At 34.7% G+C, this 21,367-nt stretch overlaps 2 protein-coding genes across 3 annotated transcripts; one reads left to right on the forward strand and one right to left on the reverse strand.

The window, feature by feature from the left end:
• Positions 1-3,474: 3,474 nt before the first annotated feature.
• On the forward strand, positions 3,475-7,655 carry LOC133862689 (uncharacterized). The gene is made up of 7 exons (XM_062298537.1): positions 3,475-3,785; positions 3,867-4,007; positions 5,035-5,133; positions 5,757-5,833; positions 5,983-6,091; positions 6,244-6,572; positions 7,356-7,655. The coding sequence occupies exons 1-7, from the start codon at positions 3,716-3,718 to the stop codon at positions 7,446-7,448; spliced, it is 918 nt and encodes a 305-aa protein (XP_062154521.1). The 5' UTR covers positions 3,475-3,715; the 3' UTR covers positions 7,449-7,655.
• Positions 7,656-8,065: 410 nt separating this feature from the next.
• On the reverse strand, positions 8,066-13,459 carry LOC133862688 (uncharacterized). 2 transcript variants are annotated; one of them, XM_062298535.1, is made up of 7 exons: positions 13,064-13,459; positions 11,300-11,537; positions 11,025-11,215; positions 10,671-10,906; positions 8,746-8,989; positions 8,491-8,598; positions 8,066-8,416 (listed from the first exon to the last, which is right to left on the reverse strand). In XM_062298535.1, exons 1-7 carry the CDS (start codon positions 13,280-13,282, stop codon positions 8,294-8,296), a joined length of 1,359 nt encoding a protein of 452 aa, XP_062154519.1. In that variant the 5' UTR covers positions 13,283-13,459; the 3' UTR covers positions 8,066-8,293. The 2 variants fall into 2 exon arrangements, with proteins under 2 accessions (XP_062154519.1, XP_062154520.1); XM_062298536.1 differs by lacking the exon at positions 13,064-13,459 and adding an exon at positions 11,713-12,177.
• Positions 13,460-21,367: the final 7,908 nt, after the last annotated feature.

Below are 21,367 nucleotides of genomic sequence, written 5' to 3' on the forward strand. Positions count from 1 at the left end.
CGAAGAGCTAATTACTCCGTAACAACCCACATAAAAGGAGCAAATATTTTATTTGTTAAGTTGAAGGAGTAGATATTTCATTATCCTTGGTTGTTCCATCTCTAGTTCGCCTTGTCAAACCACTTTCATTGATGGCCGGCCAATTTTTTTGGAGTTTGTCCCAAAAATACGTAGGCCCAAAAACGACACTATTCAAGTGACACTAAATTTCTTTTTTAGTGACGGTCGTGTCATTTATTTGGCACATTCTCTTTTAATTTAGGATATAAATTTCTTACAATCCATATATAAAATAGACACGCGTCCTTTAAACATGTGAGAAGTACATATTTTTTTATTAATGCTATTTAAATAACATGTGTTTTTCACATGTCAAATGACATATGTCAATTTTATATGTGGGTTATAAGAAATTTCTTACAAATCGATTTTTAAAAAATTTTGTCCTTTAATATATATTTTACTTTACTGATCTAGTTATATTTGGCTGCTCATTCATTTTGATGTGTTTTTATTTATTGTACTCTTCCCCTCCCCTTCCTTCGTTGTTGTTAAAAAACCGAAAAGAACAAAAGAAGTCTAAATAGCATAACTTATGTGTCGTTAATCCCATATAGTGGCGGGGCCATATTTTTGTTTATTATTTATTTATTTTTGGGGAGGTTGAACTAATAGTTAATAAAATAAAATAAGATTATTAAAAGCAAAATTCAAACACTATACCAAGATATTAGAAATCATAGAGCTAGAGAGACTTTCGTTCATGAAATTAACGGAAAGACACTTCAAACCAATTAAAGACAGGCATGTAGTTCATATGTCTCATTAAAATTTACAAAATTTAAAAAATATATGAGGATGGCCAAATCATCCCATACCAAAATGGCTAAATGTAGGTGGCTAAAACATCCTTAAGATCATTGGGGTGGCTTGAATCATCTCAACTTTTTCTTTCTTTCTTTTTTTTTTTTTTTTGGTTAAATGCTTTACTGGTACTTGTGGTTTAAACCATAATCAAATAGACGCATTGGTTTAAAAAAGTGTCACGGACGATACCTGTCTTTAATGAAAAAAACTTAGTTGATACTTCTGTCCGGATTCCGTCCATTCTTTTAAACGGTAGTCAACGTCACCCCGCTTCAAATGCTGACACCTATCTTAAATCCTATGTAGTAGTGTATCACAGGTAATACCAATGTTTTTATTGTCATGAAGACAAAAAAAAAATATTAAAAAATTACATTCTGTATTAAGCCAAATGAAAAGAAAAAAAAGAAGAAGAAGAAGAAGAAGAAAATATTGGGGGTGGTTGGCCATCCCCATTTTGGCTATGGGGGTGGCCGGCCACCCATATTTTGGCCAAGGGTTGGCTCGAGCCACCCCATGGCCATTGAAGGTAATTCGGCCACCCCAAAAGGCCAAAACATATTTATTTTTATTATTTATTTATATATTTTTTAGAGTTGGCCCTTTGGAGTGGCCGGCCAAACCACTCCCATGACCTTGGGGGTGGTTTGGCCACCCCCAAAAGACTAGATGATTTTTTTATTTATTTATTTTTATTATTTTTTAGAGGAAGCCACCCCTAGACCCGTTAGTCTGGGATGGCCGAACTCACCCCATGCCAAACATAAGTGGTTTCGGCCACCTCAATATTGTTGTTTTATTTTATTTTTTAATAACAAAAAAGGTAATTTTGTAATAATTTTTTCGTCAATGTGGCAGTAAAAGCATGAGTATTACCCGTGATACACCGCTATATAAGATTCGAGACATGTATCAGCATTTTAAGTAAGGTGACGTGGCCTGTCGTTGAAAAAATGGAAGGAATCCAGACGGAAGTATCAATTGAATCTTTTATTAAAAACAAGTACTATTTGTGATACTTTTTAAAACTAAGATGACTATTTGATTCCGGTCCAAACCACAGGTATTGTAGAACATTAAACTCTTCTTTTTTCAAGTTCTTTTAATTTTTAATTTTGTTTAAATAATATTAAGAAGTCATATGAGACGTGTCACATTCCGGAAGACATTAACATTTATCTTCGTTAAATTCATGGACAAAACTACCATGTGAATATTTAGATTCAAATGGAGTAAGAGGGGTGAAAAGTTACCAGTACAGAAGATAGAGCCAGGGTAGGCATATAGATGATCCTCTCTAGTTCAGTTAAATTTGAGAGCATCCAATTAATTATATTGGAAGAGTAAAGTTGTCCACAAAAAAAAGTAAAAAGATAACTTTACTCTTAAAATAAAAGAAACCGAATGTTCTTCATTTCAAACCGAACCGGAAATGATCCTTGTCCCTAGGGTAGAGGGGGTGGTTGGGTTCCTCTGCATGTCCTTTAAAATGGCAAACCTTGTTAACCTATAAATTATTTGATGTTGATCAGATTTTTTTTACCCATATCAAATACATAAAATGCGAAAAAAACGTGGACCGATACATTAATCGGTCATATGGTCGTAGAAAAAAAAAAGGTGGGTCGATCCATAAAATTTCAAGCAGGTGAAAACCGGCCCAAGAAGATGCATAGGGGCCTAGAAAGTGCAGTCCCTCTCCCTACAGTCATTGGACAAAAAAAATATACTCCATGGCCCAAGCCAGCATTCAGCCCCACCCTATTATTGGACCGAGTAATATTAAAAAGAAAGACTCGTGACTTTCTTAAATCTTTTTAAAACTAATGTAATTTTTATCACAAATTTTTCTTCTAGGATTAGAGCATTTTTAGTAGCCTCACAAAAATAATTAATTTTTTAACTATTTTGGTGAGCCAATTTGATAAAATTATCCAAAATGACTCTCAAGCAACCTCACCAAATTGATGAAAAAAATTGGTGAGTGAATGGTACTCACTAACAACAGTGAGCACTGTTCACTCACAAGATTAATAAAATACTATTAAAATGTTATCTCTCTCGATTTTTTTTAATTTTTTTTTTCTTTTTCATGCATCACACACGACCTTTATTTTGAAAAAAATATTATTTAAATGAAATAGTGATAGTAGATGAGATATGTTATTTGCACAACTCTTATACAATAATTGTACAATAATATTGATGTAGCTAACATATCTCATAGTAAATAACTAAAATAGTTAAGACAGTTGAAGATATTTTAAAAATATAAATGGTTAAAAAAAAAAAAATTAACTATTAATAAAATTTGATAAGGTTATTAAAAATGCTCTAACTCTATTGGACCGACACATCGGTCGTAGGATCATAAATTCATTCAAATATGGTTGGCTTTTAGTACTTTTTAGTAAAAGATTTCGGCATTGGCCCCAACAATTCCACGGACACCTCGTGGGACAAACGTATTTCCCAAATAGTGTTAGAGTGACAGCTCGGTCACCATGGGAAAAACGAGGCAAGCACGAAATCAACCAAACGCTAGGAACTTACAAAAAAGAAAACTTAGAAAAGGACGTGGCCTCGAGCTCTGACAACTAGGCTTGATAGAAATTGCGTGGCCCAAACGGATTTCCGACCCGGGTATTTTCCGCAGCGCGGTTAAAATGGAAAAAGTGACCACAGCAAGGAACCAACAAAAGCGGGAAACTTCGAATTAGGAAAAACCACCACGCCACCGGGCCGCCCTTGCATAAATGCAGTCTGTATCATAAATTTAGGGTTCAGAAAAAGATATTCCAAGCGCTCGAAGATTCCACGCAGTGTGGTGGTGCACCTCCGAGACGCCATGGAAGATGTCAGGGAGAGCTCGGCGTGGGTCGCCAGCCACTCCTCCCACGTGCTCGTCGACTCCGCTGGTTAGTATTGAAAAGGTGGTTGTTTGGTACATAGCAATGCTGCGTTTGGATGGAAGTTTATGTATTTCTGTTATTGTGCAGGGATTGAGAAAGTCGTTGACAGTATTGGCACTATCCCGAAAGTGGAATGGGATTTCGAAGGGATTCACTACTTTGACTATGGCCCGACCACGGTTCAGTACCTGTTTGTTCTGGATGCTTTGAATTTCTGCTTTTGGCCTGGTATGCTTTTTGTCTTTCACAGGATTAATTGTTATTATTATGTTATAATAGCTGTCACTGTGATAGTAGGTTTATGAATGCTTTGAATTTCCGCCCTGTTTGGCTGCGTTCTTTGGGAAACTGATTTTTGAGCAACAAGATATTTTGTGACGAGCAGTTTTAATGCCTGCTTAATTGTGCTTTTATTACATGGCTATAATTTTGCTGCACTGATGCGTTTGGTTGACTTTGTAATTATATGGAAATTATAAGACATTGGTCTTTGATAATGGTATATGCAGAAAAGCTACGGTAATTGATTGTAGTGCGTGCAGTTTAAGTAGCCAGATTATTCATACCGTGCTGTGAATTATGAAGGCACAATTTGCATAAGAATAAAACTTGGATATATTCCTTGGTGCTAAAAGCTTTTAAGCATATGTTTACTTATATAATTGTTAAATCACTACTTATTTCAAAATCTTAAGCTTATAAGATTTGGTGAATTTAATAATTTAATTAATATTCTAACATTTTTCTTCCGGCTTAAACTTTCCCTAAAAAAGAAAGGCAAAGTGAATTATGTAGATAAAGTTTAAACTCAAAATCTTTGTTCTCATATCATGTTAAATAACTACTAATCTCAAAAGGTTAAACTGATAAGAAATGATAATTAATATTCTAACAATAATTGAATTGTGTGCTTGCTAGAGCAGCTTGTAGTGGAAACAATACTTTTTTTTTTGGAGTTTTTAATTTATTAATAAGATATTGAATTAGGCATTTCATTTGCAACCGGCAAGGGGAACTTCTCTGTTCTTGCTTTAGTTGATTGCTATATGGCTTGAACATTCCGTCGCATGAACATGAGCTTACCTGCATCAGTCAAACCGGTGTTATATGGAAGCTCATAAATGCATCTGTAGTCAAGCTATGTACATGCAAAAGCGTTGTTTCCCACACTAACATTTTTCTTCTTCTTCTTCCTCTTCATTTTTTTTTTTTTAAAAAAAAAATGTTAATTTGCCCAATTGCTTACTCTGAACAGATAAGGATTTAAGTTATGATCATTTGGCATCCGGGCTAAAGGCAGCTTTACAGAATGACAAATCTGTGTTTGATGCTGATCGTCTGCAAAAGATCACCGGTATTATGTTTCTTCAACTTTGTATCTTTTTGTCATACAGACGTACAACACATTCACACAAAACAACTTCCCATGTATAGTAATATGTCGAGGGTGTCTTGTCATAAAGGAAGACTCTAAAGAAAAAGAAAAAAAATTCAGTTGGCACTATGAGTGTTCTCTTATTCTGACTTCCTTGGAATCTATTACACGGGCAAACTACCTGGATAGCTGAATGTTTTCTATTATTAGATTAGTAGAATTCACATCGTTTACACTGGTGTAGCTTCAATTGAAGAATATTAGATATAACTACAGTTAAAGAAGGAATTCATATCAAAAGTGGTACCTCTTTCCCTTCAATCATGGGGAGGTCTTGGGGTTCAATCCGTGGGAGGGGAGGAATTTTGGTGGGGAAAGCCGTCCCCCATTGGTAGCCTACTATTCCCATTTGAGAAAAGAAAAGAAGTCATTAAAATTAAGGGAGTAAGGCCTCTAACCGGGCAAGTTGAACCTTCCTGTCTTCTCAAGATGCATTTGTATATTGAGTGTATGCATTTGGCACTGTGGAAATCCTTATGCTCTCGGAGATAAAATGCTATTTTGTTAAATAAGTAAGTAATGAGATCAGTGTATGTTGTCAGGTCCTCAATTACGTGAGCTGTTGAGATGGCCTAGACCACTTCCTTTGGAGGATGAACGTGTTCGGTTACTGCATGAGGTTAATTACTTTTACACTTACTGAAGTTTAAATTACTAAATTGTCACATCATTTGTTGTATGTTTCTCACCCTTATTACCAATTGTACTTTTCAAGTTTCTACATGTTCAAGTTCTTATACATATGGATCTACTTCTAATGCCCCTTAGGTTGGATTTGAATTGGAAAGAAGCTTTGACGGCAAAGCATCCAACCTGGTGAAGTCCTGTGGAAAATCGGCTGTGAAGCTTGTGGCTCTTGTTGCCCGTCACTTTCCTGGTATCATTCATTCATTCTTTCTTTCTTTTGGTTGTGTGATTATTTTCTGTTGTAGATTCTCAGTTTGTTGAATACGAATACGTTCTAAGATGGCTGTATATTGCATGTAAAGCTCAGCTGTATATTGATTCCCAATGTTTAAACTGTGCTAGGCTTTCGAGACCACTCAGTTTACAAAGGCCACCAGGTATTCTTGTATAAAAGAGCTCAGATATTTATAGCAGACTTATGGGGTGCATTCAAAGGCCAGTCATATGGAGAATTCAATGACATTGGTTCAATCACTATAATGGCGGACTATATTGTTCCAGCAGTGCTTCGACAGCTCGGTGTCTTAAGATATAGTTCAACCCTTGCCAGCACCATTGAAGCCAATAGTGAAATAGGTCCAGGCAGTGAGGAGGAAGTTGAACTACGAGCTTGCTCTGTACATGCTGTGGAGAAAATGAGGGAGTTGATCAGTATGAAATTAGGCAAGCCGGTATGGTTAATATTTTTGTTTACTGCCGTTTCCGGTCTCAGTTCATTTATATGCACATGGAAGATTTTTTTTTTCCTGTCCAAAGTTGAAAATGCTTAGTATACATGTTTTCTTTTTTCCAATTATTTTAGTATTCTTTTCCCCTACTATTTTTCCTTATGTTCTTATATTTCCATTGTGTTTACTGCTATGCTGCCACACAATTTAATTCATTTACAAACACACGGTAAAGTGTACATGTTTGTGTTTGATGATGATCTAGAGTGAGATGAACTAAGCCATCACACTATAATCCATGATGCAATGATATCATGGAAGCCTAACTAAAACATCTTTGTAAAACCGCCGGTGCTTAAGTTGGCCCAAATGTGTAAGTCGGGATTTTGTTGCTATGTACAGCAACATTTGAGAATGAATTCTTTGACATTTGTAAAACTAAATGCATTCACGATCGGTACAAAATATTTTAGAACAGCGTAGTTTGCTACTGGCAGAACTAAACCTGTAGCATTGGCTATTGTTTACCTCTTATTCAAATTCCTTTTTACAATCTTATTGTTCTATATGGTATTTCTGCATCTCTTTTCATTAATAGAAATTGCCCAGTTGGTGTTAGCCCGTACATAGGATTTTCTGTAACTTAGAGAACACTCCTTTTTTTCTTTGGAAAATCCAAGCAGGCCCTTGCAATTGGTGCTGGAAAGAACATCTTTTGGTTCTTCTTCAGTACATCGATTATTTTCTTTCATCATTATCTTCTAATTGTACGACTCCTTTCTTCAGGTGCTGAGCGTGGAGTTAGACCTGTGGCTCTGGGCTTCTGGAATTCAATGTTCATCTCTGCAACACCATCGGACGCTCTCAATATATTATTGAGTACATCATACACCATGGTGGGGTTCTTCTAGATTTAGTTGAATTTGGAATTGAAGTTATAGGTAATATCTCTGGACAAGTGTGACAACTGATCCATAACACACTTTTTGAACTTCTTCCTGGAGTCTTACAGCTTATGGAGGATACAACTTTGATAGCTAATTTTTCTGTTAATTTGATATAAATGTGCCTTCAAGTTCGAACAAATGCTGCCTTTCCCTTGGGCATCACACATATTATTATTTAACTATGTGCAAAACTAACGGCCTTTGAACTGTGGCAGCTGGCCCGTATCACATAAATCCAATACTCTTGAAAGACTTGTTCAGAATATAATTTTGATTCTTGTACGAGCTGAAAAGACAAGTTTAGACCCCAACGCAAACAATCTCGTTAGGACAGCGTACAAAAACTTCAATTTTTCATGTATTTTGAACATATTTCGTTAGGACGGCTTGTTGAAGAAGGTCACGTCGATGCCTTTGCTGACGACAAAGCAATTCTTCACTTAAGAAACTCCAATTCAAAACCACGAAATCCTAAGTCTTAAAAAAGACTTAGAAACATTGTTTTAATCACCGAATAAGCCAACACTAAAAACCTAACACGGGCAAACCTAAAATAAGCTCCTTTCAAGTACCATAGTCTATTGAACGGAGATTTCTTCTGTTATAGAGGACATTGTTACGTCTAGAAGGGGAAAAATACCTTTAAATAGTGCCAATAACATAGATGCTTTATTGTTATGAAAGGGCAAGTATAGAAAACACTACAAGGAGAATAATGATTATAAGGGTATATCATTCCTAGTATCTCCTTGGCTTATTGAGCAACCCTGATAAGAGTTATGTTGAGGCGCTAGGGTTCCTTGTGACCGGTAAATTTCCATCATAATTGCATTTTAGGACGTCTGGCTTCCGGACCAGCCGAGGCCCGACAGGAACCTTGCTGCTTTTTGGACGAATATCCTGCAGAGACCACAACTACAATTTTAAAGAAGATCTTTGGTGGATGTGTTGAAAGATTAGAGGGAAATAGCTACCTGGTCAAAGATAGCCGTTGGGATTGCTAAGGTAGCACAAGCATTTGGGGAATCGACTATTCCAGAAATCCTTCCTTCGCATGGGCAGCATGAAAGCAGAAGATAGACCTGATAGTGAACCATCATGTTTGCTAGATAGTAATGTAGTAGAAACCTTATTTACCATCTATATCTATTTGGTTGCATCTCTGTGTGTGAATGACATTGTGGTGAGTTATAGGAACCATTGATATGATATTGAAAGAGATCTCGAACCTGCTCTTTGGAGTACCCAAATTTAGAGAGGTAGTCAATGGCATTGAGTACTGCTCGCTTGTAAGCAACAGTTGCGTCAAGGTAGTGTTGCCTCCCACTCTCGTCAACGCTGATGCCCTCAAATACCAACCACTCTGAGAACCTCGGCTCAACGGGACCTATCTCGAAGATCGGGTTCACATGAAGAGGAGTCGGACCCATTGGTGTAAGGTACTCTTTCATTCCGCCTCTTATAAGTTGACACCTGAAATAACAAGATAACAAGCGATTATGCCCTGGATAACCAATAAGCTGGGAACAACGTAAGGAATAATGGAAATTAATAGCTGTTTTGACGCTTTTGCTTAATAAATTGGAGTCTTAAATGAAAGGAATAATTGAACTAATTATGATGAGAATGGATTATAATGGACAACACAATGCAAGTGTCAAAAATGTTTAGTGAGAGAGAGTTTCTATACATGAAATGTTGGTGTTATTCACCTAAGCCAAAACCGTGTTATTTTGTAGGTCATTGAGATATACAAAAATTGTGGTTGACATTTGGGCTCTATTTGTTAATGTGTTTTGGGCTTTTTTTTTTTTTTTTTTTAGTTTGAAAAAGTGTTATAATGTGACAAAAAGATGAGAACTGTTATTGTATTTTTAGGAGTGTTTTGTGTTTGGGTTGTTTGTTAATGTTTTGATTTTTAAAGAGAACAAAATTCTTTACAATCGGAGCACAAAAGTGAGATTTTTCGATGTTTGAAAGAGGTATTTACAAGAATGGTTAAATAATTTAGCTCTTAACATGTCTAAGAAACTAAACCCTGCCTTGAGAATAGCAGTAACCTCTTAATGGTGTAGTATTTGTGTGACTGGTGCTTTCATGATTTCTTTTCTTTCTCCAATTGGAGTTCCAAATATATATATATATATAAGAAAAAAATCCTAACGCCTATGACGATAAATTCAATTGGGTTTTTCCTCTAATTCACTATCACATCAGATCTTTTATGAGAGCAAGAGAAACCGCATGATTCAGAGTTAAATATAAAAGAGGGGTCAAATCTTAGAACTCAGCTTTTTGAACTTTATATCAAAAGAAAACCATTGATCTATCACAACCGGCTCCCTCACTGAGTGTAACAACTTAAAGGTAGGAATAAGATAATTTTTGGGGCTAATCCATGTTTGACACCTGATTTTGTGGCAGAACTCATTTTTTCTGCATTTGGAATTCCTTAAAATCAAAAAGTTCCTAATTTCACAATTTTTATGCTTTAAGATAGTAAACCATGCATGAGAATATATTATTATTTCTTACCAATTGAAAAGGAGAAAGAGAAAAATCTTTATCGGTATCCTCATTTAGTTGAGGTTTGGAGATTGCAGCAGGTGCTTTCTAGGTGAGGAACTGGGTGAGGATTTTGTTCTCTGCCCTTTGATGGTTGGGGTCTGCTGTTCTCTCTTTAGCCTTTCTGGTTGAGGCGGGATATTCAGAAGTTGATTAGCAGATGTTGAAGCTAGCAGGTGCACTGCTGTGTGTTTGGTTGATGCTGTCTTCAGTATAACCATTTTCACCTCAGCTTCGGTTATGTTGGTTGTTTTGTTGTGCTGTTGCTTTTTAGGTGTGATAGCCTTTTATGACTTTTGTAGTTGGCTGTGGCAGGTTGTTTTGTTGCTACTCTAGTTAGTAGCTTGTTTCCAGTTTCTGGAGCGTTTGTAGACAGGTTGTGTTTGAGCTTTATAAAAGCATTTATTCATCCAAAAAAAAAAAAAAAAAGGAGAAAGAGAAAAAGAAAAAGACTTGGAATTTGAATTGTTGATAGTTATCATGTAATGTTGGGAAGTCAACTATTTTATATTCCTAATTACCATCAAAGGTGTTCAGAATAGTATTCCTAAACATAGAAATACAAATGTTTAAGAGATGCGGAATGTACTTGAGTTCTAGGAAACCACTCATCTCTATTGCCCCGCAGAATGAGATTTCACCATCACCCTGAGAGAAGTGCATGTCACCAGTGCTGAAATTTGCTCCATCTACAAAGACTGGAAGGTATATTTTTGAACCTCTACTGAGGTTTTTGATGTCACAATTTCCGCCATTCTCTCTTCCTGGAATTGTTCTTGCAGCTTCCATAGCAATCTTTTCCCATTCGGGGGTGCCCCCTTCAATCTACATGACCATGACACATTGAATCACTACTTTGTGCTAACATTTGCTACTAGAATTATTGAAAGTTATTTCATTGTCACTTTGATACTCTCATATGAGTATTCAGTGTGTATCATACCTTTCCGAGGAGGCAGCCTTTGGTTGTCGGTAGGTTTGCTAATGGTCGTGAATGCAAAATCTCGCATAGCTTGAAAGTATGGAGCCCGTTTTCTTCAAGCTCTCTTTCCCTTTTGTTCCATATGTTGAGCAGTTCCATTGACGGGGCAGTTCCAATTACTCCCGGGTGAGTTAAACCTGGAAATCGTACCCCTGCTAGGCACAGCCACAAAGTATGAAATGCATCCTATTCATTTTCTCCGCGCAGTTATGAATGCTTCAAAGAAGAAACTTTACCTGGTATGTGAGGAGAGTAGGCATATATTCCTTCAAAATACCAAATAGCTTTGGTTGCGCAGGGAAAATGGTCAGTCAGGAAACCACCTCCATTTTCTCTGTCAAATGATGCTGTAAAGCCCCATTCATCTCCAGGAAGAGGACCCAAGTTCAGTATCTCAATTGCCAGAAGATCACCCGGCTTGGCCGGTATCCCATCCTCGTCGACAACTCTGATCGGCCCACTGAGGTAATGGACCTGAGCCAGTTTCCAGACCATATAATCATTACCTTAACTCAAAATGATCTTGCTCACAGGTTAATATATGTCAGTCTCAAGAGGTAGTATCTTGTTTATCAGGTTGTTGGCAACAATCACCTCTAGAGTTAGTAAGTTTCTCCTGATCAGTAGATAGGTTGAAGTTCATACTTACAGTTGAGAGGTCTATGGATTTTATATCAAGTGCAGAATTATCATCTTTGATGCCACCACCAGTCCAGTCAGGCATCTCCACTCTAAAGACCTCGCCAGCCTTTACCTCTGCAACAGGGGGTATTTGAGGGTGCCAACGGTTGTGAAGGGGGAGCTTCTGCTCCCATGGCTTCTTTGTCAAGTCTATGGGCACCACCAGTCTTGGAGTTGGAGGAGCCATGGATGAATAAGTGGAAGAGCATAGAGCATGCGATTATTGTTTTGGAATTAATAGACTAATCGTGTGGCATCATTTGAACAGATCGAGGTTGACTTCCATCCATGCATCGGACCCCTCACCAACACACGGTGGTCATGTGGAGACCCCTTGCCCCCTGATCGGGCATGTGAACCTTGTCGAGAGTTCTCACCATTTCTTACAATCCAGGTATTTCGATTAAGGAATTCTAGGAGATTCGGATCGTGATTAGGAGAAATCTTTTGCATATTTAAATAAATAAATAAATAAAAATGTTCTCTAAATTGAATGTGACTGAGAAGTGAGGACCAACCAATTGGTATGGGATAAAATATCAAATGAAAGTGAGCACTTAAGAGTCAACGCCCAACAGCTTGGTGAGTTTCAGGGTATGTGTGGCATTTCTTTTAAAGAAAGAGTAATACTACTCTTTATACCCATTTATAATGTTTATTTTATACTAATTGATATATTGTATTTTAAATGATTTTTTATGTTAGTTGGTTAAAAAAAAAAAAAAAATTACTTTAAATATATTACATTAATCTAAGTGAAGGAGAAAAAGGTACCTATCCTATCTACATGAGCTTCTATAGAAAATATTCCTTTTAATTCGTGTCCATGTCTTTATTTTATTTCGTATATACGTGTGTTATTATTATTGTGTATTGTATTTATTATAATTATTTTATGCTACGAGAATAAAACGAGGAACAGAAATTATTTTTGCACGTCATCTTAACATTTTTTTATATCATTTTTTTCACAAAAATTTACACGTAGATAGTAAAGATTTAATGGTTAATTTCAAAAAATGACGGAATGCGCATGTACCATGTTTCAACGAGGAAATGGTTGGTGTCAGTGGAGGAAATACAGATGAGGAATCAAGAAGTATCTCCCAAATTCCTCTTTTATACTGGCCCTGGAAAGAATTATAGAATGGCCCCTCAAACTTTTGAATTGACCGAATCGTCTTCTGTATAATGATAATCCTTTCACTGTGGCCCTCATCATGTTTTGAATTTTCTTAGAGATAGATAAAGCTAGAGCTAGAATTTTTCAGAATTTTTCAAACACTGTAAAAAGCTAAAAAACAAGGAACTCAACTCACAATAGAAGGGTCAGCAAGCTTGATGTCCTCTGCAGAGTAGTCCTGTGTTATGCGGCCGCCACTGAAGTCCACCATCTCTACTCTGAAAACCTCTCCAACTTTAACCTCGGCAACCGGGGGTATGTCCGGGTGCCACCTGTTGTGGAGGGGAAGTTGCTGCTCCCAGACCTTTTTCTTCACATCTATGGGCACCACCAGTCTTGGACCATATCGAGCCATGGCTATGTCAAAATTCTCAAGGAAAGTTAGGTATCTTATTAAGGAATCCAATCTCTTCAAGAGAGAAGCAGAGAGATGGCCCTGTCAAAATTCTCATTCTTGGTCTAGCTTTTCATTTTGATATGGATGGTTTTGACAGCCATGATAGGCACCATCGAGTCCGATATTTTTTTTTTTTGTCTTCTCCTTTCTGGATGCACCGCTTAAAATTGATTCAACTTTTGACTACTCTTTTTCTTTTTCTTTTTCTTTTTCTTTTTCTCTTCTTCTTCTTTTTTTTTTTTTTTTGGTACTGTGAGAGTAGGAAATATTTGGAATGATTGTTAATATGTTTTGAAGGTGTTTGTTATTTATAAAGCTGAAAAATGTTTTAGAAGTGTTTTTTTTTATTTTTTTTTTATTTTTTTAGTCTATATTTGATAATTTTTTTTTTAATAGAGTACACACCTACCGATGGTCATGGACAAGGAAAAGAGAGAGGATCCAAATTCGATGGTCATGGGCCTTCGACTAACCCAGGGGTGGGTAACTATCTCATGGTTATTAGAGGTGGTTTGATGAATTTGGCTAAAGGGGCGACTCGACCACCGCCTCAAATTATTATTCTTTTTTTCCTTCATTTTTTTTTTCTTTTTAATTTTTTATTTTTTATTATAAATGACATGTGTCACAATATGATTGGTCTATCATGGCACCATAACAACTTTTGATGTGTTATGCAGTCAGGTGAGAATGCTTTTATGACATTAATCCCATCTACTACCAACTTATAAGAGTACTAGCAGTAGTTATTCTATATTGTTCCATTTCCTATATTTAGTGAAAATTTCATGAAAAACATAAACCCCCCAGCAAATACCCTACATTTAGATAAGTGAGTTGGGAATGAATAGTAATTTTCTATGTATACATGTCTACTATTCATTCCCTGTGTATTATTTTAATATAAAAAAAATAGGAAATAGAGGAAAAATAGAAAAGAGAGAAAATAAAATAAAATAAGAGTAAAAAAATAATATTTAATTAATATAGAGAAAGATAGGGGAATCTATTGTGTGGTTTTTTTTATAGAGAAGCAAAAAGTAGTTTTGTTCCCTAAATATAGGAAAAATGGTTGAGAATTTGCTGCTAGTGCTCTAACAATGACTCATAAGCTATAAAGATATGATCTTTTGCCACCTCAAAATACAATTCTTGACTACCTTACTCATGTGGCAATGTGATCTCCTATCTTGTTTTAGGGTTTTTTTTTTTTTTAAAAAAAAAAAAAAGAGAAGAAAAAAAAAAAAGAAAAAAAAAAAGAAGAAAAAGTAAAACTAAAAGTTACAATGTAGGACAAAAGTGGTAAGTTAATTATATCTTGACGTGGCAATGTATATATATATATCACCTCATTGATGTAATATTGAAATACCCACTATATGAAAGAATTTTTAACAGCGATCCAGAAAGTGTAATAGTAATAGGAATATATCAATTGCTTTACACTTTTGTTTTGTTTCCATGTTAGTTGTTATCAATATAAGAATTGAAGAAGGAAGACAGGCGAATCCAATGCAAAGTCATTTGATTCCTTCATTTTGACTCGATCACTTTTCTTTTTTTCTTCATTTTGGTTCACCTTTTATCTTGCACCGTTTTATAAGCCTTTTACTTCATTTCCTTTATGAACGTGTAAAAGATTTTTGTACGGTGAGTGACGAGTGTTCAAATGAACTCAATCAACCTGTAAAGCATGTCACCCTCCCACTTGCAGGTTTACTATATATGGACCTTTTAAAACAGATAGAGAGAGAGAGAGAGAGAGAGAGAGAGATTTATGGACTGACATCATTTTATGCAAAATTTCTAAGCTCAGTGATTGTCATTTCAACGACAAAAAGATTAGAAGATTATGATGAATTTCTATCATAATAATGTTAAAAATTATATTATATTATATTTTTTTTTTATTTTTTTTAAATTCGTGACATGACAATATTTATCGTCATTAAATTGTCCTTTTAACAAATGTAACGGACCTAAACATATTATCAAAATAAGATAATAATGAGATCACAGTATGCTTCTTACATTATTCTTCCTGCAATAATTAATATATATATATATATATATATATATATATATATATATATATGGGAAAATGATAAATGTACATCACATGGACAACAAGTGTACAACACCTCTCTCACATGGGGTGGGCCTACACACTGTGGAGCCCACCCTATGTGAGAGGGGTGTTGTACATGTGATGTACAAGAATCACCTCTCATATATATGAGACATGAAAATGTAGATTCCAGATTGAAGTTGCTGACCTCATCTTAGATTCAATTTCTTTCATTCCAGTTTTCCTCGTGAGGAAAACAAAAAGATTAACAGAAATGTTAATTTCTGCCTCATCATGTGATATATTAAGCCGCGACCAAATCTCAGTTGGATTACATTTCCTCTTATTTTTCTTTTCCCCTTCATACCCCATTTGCAGTGAAAAAATCCACCCCAGTTTGCCAAGTTTGCCTGCAATGTTTTCTTATGTTTCTTTGTTGCTTTTTGTTTTGCTTTTTTTTTTTTTTTTTTTTTAATAATTTATTATAATATAGATATGTTTTGCTTCTTTTGAATGAACTTAAAAGGTCAAAAAAATAAATAAATAAAATGGAGGAATGCATGAAATCTTATCGCGTCTAGTGGGTCATATCGGTAATAAATTTGCACCTTGCATTTCGTGCAGTTTCTTTAGAATTACAAATTGATGGGAGAGTGACTCCCAATAGGGCGAGGTAGTCAAAATGACTATATCTTCTTTGCACACGTCACATCTAATACTGCACCCACTATAATATTTATTATTATACTCCTTAATAATAAATCTCTCTCTCTCTCTCTCTCTCTCTGTAGGATAAGGATGCCACATCCGCACTGATTAGGACATATCAAGATTCCTCCTATTCAAACCTTCACGCGCCTCACAATTCACTGTCCATTTTCGATTGCAAAATCCAAATCAAATCTTACACACTTGTACAGTCGTACTATATATGACATGTTTTTGTAATGGGATTTCTCTTCTCATTTATGTTTTGTAGGGGCGCATCTCTTGAGCTGTCTCCGTACTTGTTTGGATCGACGAACTCTGGTGTTTATTTTTTTCAATTGTATTATTACACGTTACAATCTCAACAGCAAATTATAGACCTGCTTGTCGGGACTTGTAAATTTTGATAGTACAGTTCCATCATTTTAATGATATTACAAGATCTTTTTTTTTTTTTAAAAAAAAAAAAAAAAAAAAAAAAAGAAGCAAATTATAGCCTTTCTCGATTCAATTTTGATAATGGAGGTAGGCAGCGGAAGCTCTATTAATACACAAAACTTAAGGTTTATTATTGTTAGTGATGAAAATTTGTTTGTCTAAATTAAAGAAGCTAGAACAAATTCATTAAGTAAATTATAGTTATATGTGCTATGTTAAAATATTGATTAAATTATTAAAGTTAATCATTTCTATCCGCTTAATTTTTTTTAAAAAAAATTGTGATTTAACGTGGTATCAAAATAGAGGTTTTAGGTTCGAATATTATCTTCGTTAATTCATCATTACTTCAATTAAATATTCGATGTGTTAAACCTCACATAAACAGGGCATGGCTAAGTTTACCTTTCGCTTAGCACTTTTGAAAGTCAGATTATTAATTAAGTAGATTAAGGTGTTTGCAGTTATTTGAAAGAATCTGCTCGCATCTTTTGAGTTAATAAGATCGATATGATCAAGTGGGATGAGTGCATGGTTCAAAGTTTACTGTGAGTTGCTCCCACTTAATTTACAGCCTTCAATGATTAAGTTGTTTGAATGTAAAATATTTTTTTATATTTTTCAATGTTTAATTGGTGTAGATGAAAAAAAACTTCGGAATTATTTGCAAAGTGGACGAAAAATAATGAGCGAGTCCCATGCATGCACGTCTATTTACACTTTACAGTGAGTTATTTTTGTTTTTGTTCGTCCTTGATCTTGTTTCCTTCTATCTTTTGTCCCATGTAGGGTCGTAATTAATTTAGGTGAGCCTTGATTTGCTTAATTACACGTTAGTGTAACTTTCAACTATATATTGAAGGTCTCGAGTCTCCGGCCAGTCTCAATCATAATCTAGTCCGATCCGACTTGTGGTTTTTTAATTTTGAAAAATATTATAAATTACGCTTTATTCCATTTTTATCCCACTTTTTGTTAATATAGTAATACTGATTATTCTTTAGATCAACTCTTAATAAAAATAACAATAAATAAATAACTAATTCATACGGCTAGCCATATGATCAAAGCAGAATAAAAGTACGATAAAAGTGTAGTATATATAGTCTTACTCTTTAATTTTTTGTTGAATAATGTTGTAAACTACATTTTTATTCTGTTACTATTTTATCATGTTGACGTGACAATGTTAATCAATTTTTTTTTTTTCTTTTAATGATAACAATGATTAATTAAAACTATTGGACCAGAAATATAAGATAAAAGTATAATTTCTTAACATACTTTTGCCGTACAAATTGATGCTCAAAACTCTCAAATACTAATTTAACCTGATCAGGATTCAACTAGAGTTGAACTTTGGTTGGGTTTGTTATATGGCAAGGGTTAGTTGGGCTTAACTTGATTTGAACTTCCGTTGGGTTGATTATCTGTATATGTTTGGGTGCATGTATAATATGTTAGGATTATACATATATATATATACACATAAAATGAAATGTTTGTAAATTACTTAATTAATCCTGGTGTTGGATTTGGCTTAATTTGTAAAAATCTTAACGCAATCCAGCTTTAGTTTAGGTCAAGCTATAAAATATAGACCTATGCCAATCTAATCCTGGTGTCGGGTATGTTTGTTAATGAATTTTAGACTCTTTTTTGTATGGGTAATAATTTTTTACTCGACTCGAAAACTTAATAGGAATCGAACGAAATTAGAGGCTATGGTTGATGAGTTTATCTGTTTAATTAAATAGATTGGGTTAAGGTTTACCTATATATAGGATGATATAACAGTGAAAATTAGTCATTAAATCAACATATGTAAAATAAAATAAAAACTTATGACTGATTTTCATTGCTACGCCATCCCAATTGTGTAGGATTCGTATAACAGTTTATTAAATAGAATTATTTACAAATAAAAGACAAAAAATAAGAGTATTAACAAACATGTCATCCCCCCTCTATCACCATTTGTAGTGAGAAAGATTCACCTCCCTTGCTCTATTTGTTTCTTTTGTATTTCATGTTTTGTAGTACTTCAAATAATAATAATAATAATAATAAAAAGACCGATCGCTTTTAAAAAAATATGATACATTGTCACCACAAAACATAACTCCTGACCACTTTGTCCAAGTAGCAATTTTTATTTTTTTTATAGTTTGAGAACCACCTTTCCATAATGTAGTCAAAAATTGTGTATTAAAAGGTTTGGTCGGCAAACGATTATTTCTCTGGTTTTAATCGCTATTTTCCTTAAAATAGTGTACGGATATAGAAATGACATTAATTATATGCGTGGTCGACAAGAATTCCAAACATCAAAAGTATAATTATTCGATTTGGTAGTTAGTAAGAATAACTCCACGTCAAAAGTGTAGAGAGAGTAAGTGCGGGTAACTTTAGATACTGTAGATCACAACCAACTCAATTAATTAGTAATAAAATTTTATTAAAATGGTAATTTGAAGTGTCTACCTAAATTTGAGCAGCGTATAATCCCCTGTAAACAGCTCCATAATATACTAATTGTTAACGATAATCTATTACTAATTTGCACCGCTAACCGTGGTTGTGTTTCCTGATCTCGAACAAAATCCTCAATCATTAGTCCCATAAACAACCATATCTTTCTACCACTGCCAATATAATATCTTAACCCCCACAACACTAATGCGAATATTTTGCATCATAACATGCTGTAAACCCAACAAAATACAAAAAAATAAAACCCATTTTCGTAATTGCCACTAATTTTCTGACGTCAGGAGCTTAAATCCTAGGTTTTGCATTTTTTTTTTTTTTTACCGTAAAAAAAAAAATAAAAATGCAAAAGAAAAACCAACCACATCGTAGTTGCTATGTCAGTAAACTAGACACGTCAAATCCGTGCCTAGGAATTTTTCAAATCAAACCCATGTCAGCTCCACACCAGCAGAGCCCCAACCCACTATCGTGAGGAAGAAGTCAGGCGCTTCTGAGCCCCGACTTTCGGAGGCAGAGCATGAAGCTCGGTGCTCGCTACCGGCCACAAGATAGCAGGCTAAAAACCAAAAAGTGTTAATTTTGTTTACATTTTTTCACTCACTTGTTTTCAAATGCGTAGGAAGGAAATTTGGCCCCCGAGCATCTCAATGATTTTGGGACCGCTAGTAAAAGTAAGCCTCCTAGCCTGCTTGATCATTTATTTTCCTCCATAGCTAACATGTGCGCAATCTTGACATCGTCTATGGACGTAACCCAACCGTTGAATTGGATTATTCAGAATTTTCGTGGTTGTTGTGGCTGATCAAATCACGGTGAAGCAACTGTGCTAGGGGCGTACGGCGGTGGGACAAACACGGTGGCCGAACACGAAGCTGGGGAGGCACGGTGGGTTGATTGGCTCTGTAAAAACAAGTTGGAGGCGCACGCGCCATTGCGGCTGGGTTTTTTCTTTTAGAACCCTTTTTCTTTTCTTTTTTTCTTTTCTTTTTTTTTTTTTTCACGTTGACATGGAGCTTAAATGGATCTTATTACGATGTATACTATATGTTTTTATTTTATAATTATTTCAATAACGCAATAAATTTTTATATATTTTTAAAAAACATCTTATAGTTAATTGAAGCTGTCATGCTAACATTATTAGATTTATTTTCTAAATATTAAGAGAACAAAACTATAGTATTACTTAATACATTGCGTAGTAATGTGGTTTTCTTATTTATTATTTTAATACAAAATATTTATCTCTCTTGCACCAGAAATGTTAAAAGGACCCATGTCATCTTTAAGTTTTTTAAAAATTGATGTGCCTTTTAAAATCATCATTGCATCAAAATACAATAATAATCTATCACACATTTAATGATGATTTTTAAGTTACATTAATTTTAGGATGAATTAAGAAGGACACGAGTCTTCCTTTTGAGAAATGTTAGAGCATCAACTGTGATCCTTTTTTAACCATACCATTTTGTGCCGACTTGACTCAAAAGAAAAGTGGAATAGAGAGGGAATGGTTACAACCTGTAATGTTTTCTTTTATTAAAATAATGATGTCAAGTCAACATAAAATGAAATAAAAAAAATCACAGTAGATACTCAGGCATTTATCCTTCCTTTTAGTTGGAAAGGAAAGCAAAAAGAAACTGTAGTTTCGTTTCTTTTGGAAAAAAATAAAATGAAAGCTAGCTACTATTTATATGTTAACGCAGAGATACATTTATGTTGATTAAGTTTATTTGTAGCAACTGTCGGTATGATATGAATTATAAGGTAATTGAGATGTGATATTTGTATTGTTCTGGGTCCCTGTATTAGTCTGAGTTTGACTCAGTTTGGTTATATTTACGTTACCCTTTGAGTGTATTAATGAAATGATTACATTTTTCCTTTAAAAAAAAAAAAAAATGCTATGAGATACCTATAAGATAAAAGTTTAATATTTAACATTTTTTATATATATATATAATAAAACCACAAACGAAAGTATTTTTAAAAAATCATTTTGTCAACATCAGGTAGCAAAAATGTTACTTTTAAAAATCAGGATAACCATTTAGAAAACTCACAAAACTCAAGTATCAAAATGAAATTTAATCCAAAAAGGCATAGAAAATTATGAAAGAGAAAGCAAGCCCATCAATTATCCCAATCCAGAAACAAAAAGCAAAAAAGCATCCAACGGTGGAGGAACATCCATCCGCGGAGACACGGAGCCGCTCGCGCCCAGCACCTTGGAATCTCACACACGACCCAACAAAACAAAACAGTGTGCCCCCGCGAATCACACACCTCCAAACCCACTACCAAACTAACCCAACCATAGTTAAAACCCC

Source organism: Alnus glutinosa, chromosome 3 (assembly GCF_958979055.1).
Source record: "Alnus glutinosa chromosome 3, dhAlnGlut1.1, whole genome shotgun sequence".
NCBI lineage: Eukaryota > Viridiplantae > Streptophyta > Magnoliopsida > Fagales > Betulaceae > Alnus > Alnus glutinosa.

What these genes read in the sequence shown, in the direction of transcription:
- LOC133862689 (XM_062298537.1), top strand. Translation starts at nt 3,716, where the DNA reads ATGGAAGATGTCAGGGAGAGCTCGGCGTGGGTCGCCAGCCACTCCTCC. An exon ending in CGTGCTCGTCGACTCCGCTG is followed by an intron (nt 3,786 to 3,866) that starts GTTAGTATTGAA and finishes GTTATTGTGCAG; the next exon opens with GGATTGAGAAAGTCGTTGAC. An exon ending in GTATGAAATTAGGCAAGCCG is followed by an intron (nt 6,573 to 7,355) that starts GTATGGTTAATA and finishes TCCTTTCTTCAG; the next exon opens with GTGCTGAGCGTGGAGTTAGA.
- LOC133862688 (XM_062298535.1), bottom strand. Translation starts at nt 13,282, where the DNA reads ATGGCTCGATATGGTCCAAGACTGGTGGTGCCCATAGATGTGAAGAAA. An exon ending in AGCTTGCTGACCCTTCTATT is followed by an intron (nt 11,538 to 13,063) that starts GTGAGTTGAGTT and finishes AAACTGGCTCAG; the next exon opens with GTCCATTACCTCAGTGGGCC. An exon ending in CAACGGCTATCTTTGACCAG is followed by an intron (nt 8,417 to 8,490) that starts GTAGCTATTTCC and finishes TGGTCTCTGCAG; the next exon opens with GATATTCGTCCAAAAAGCAG.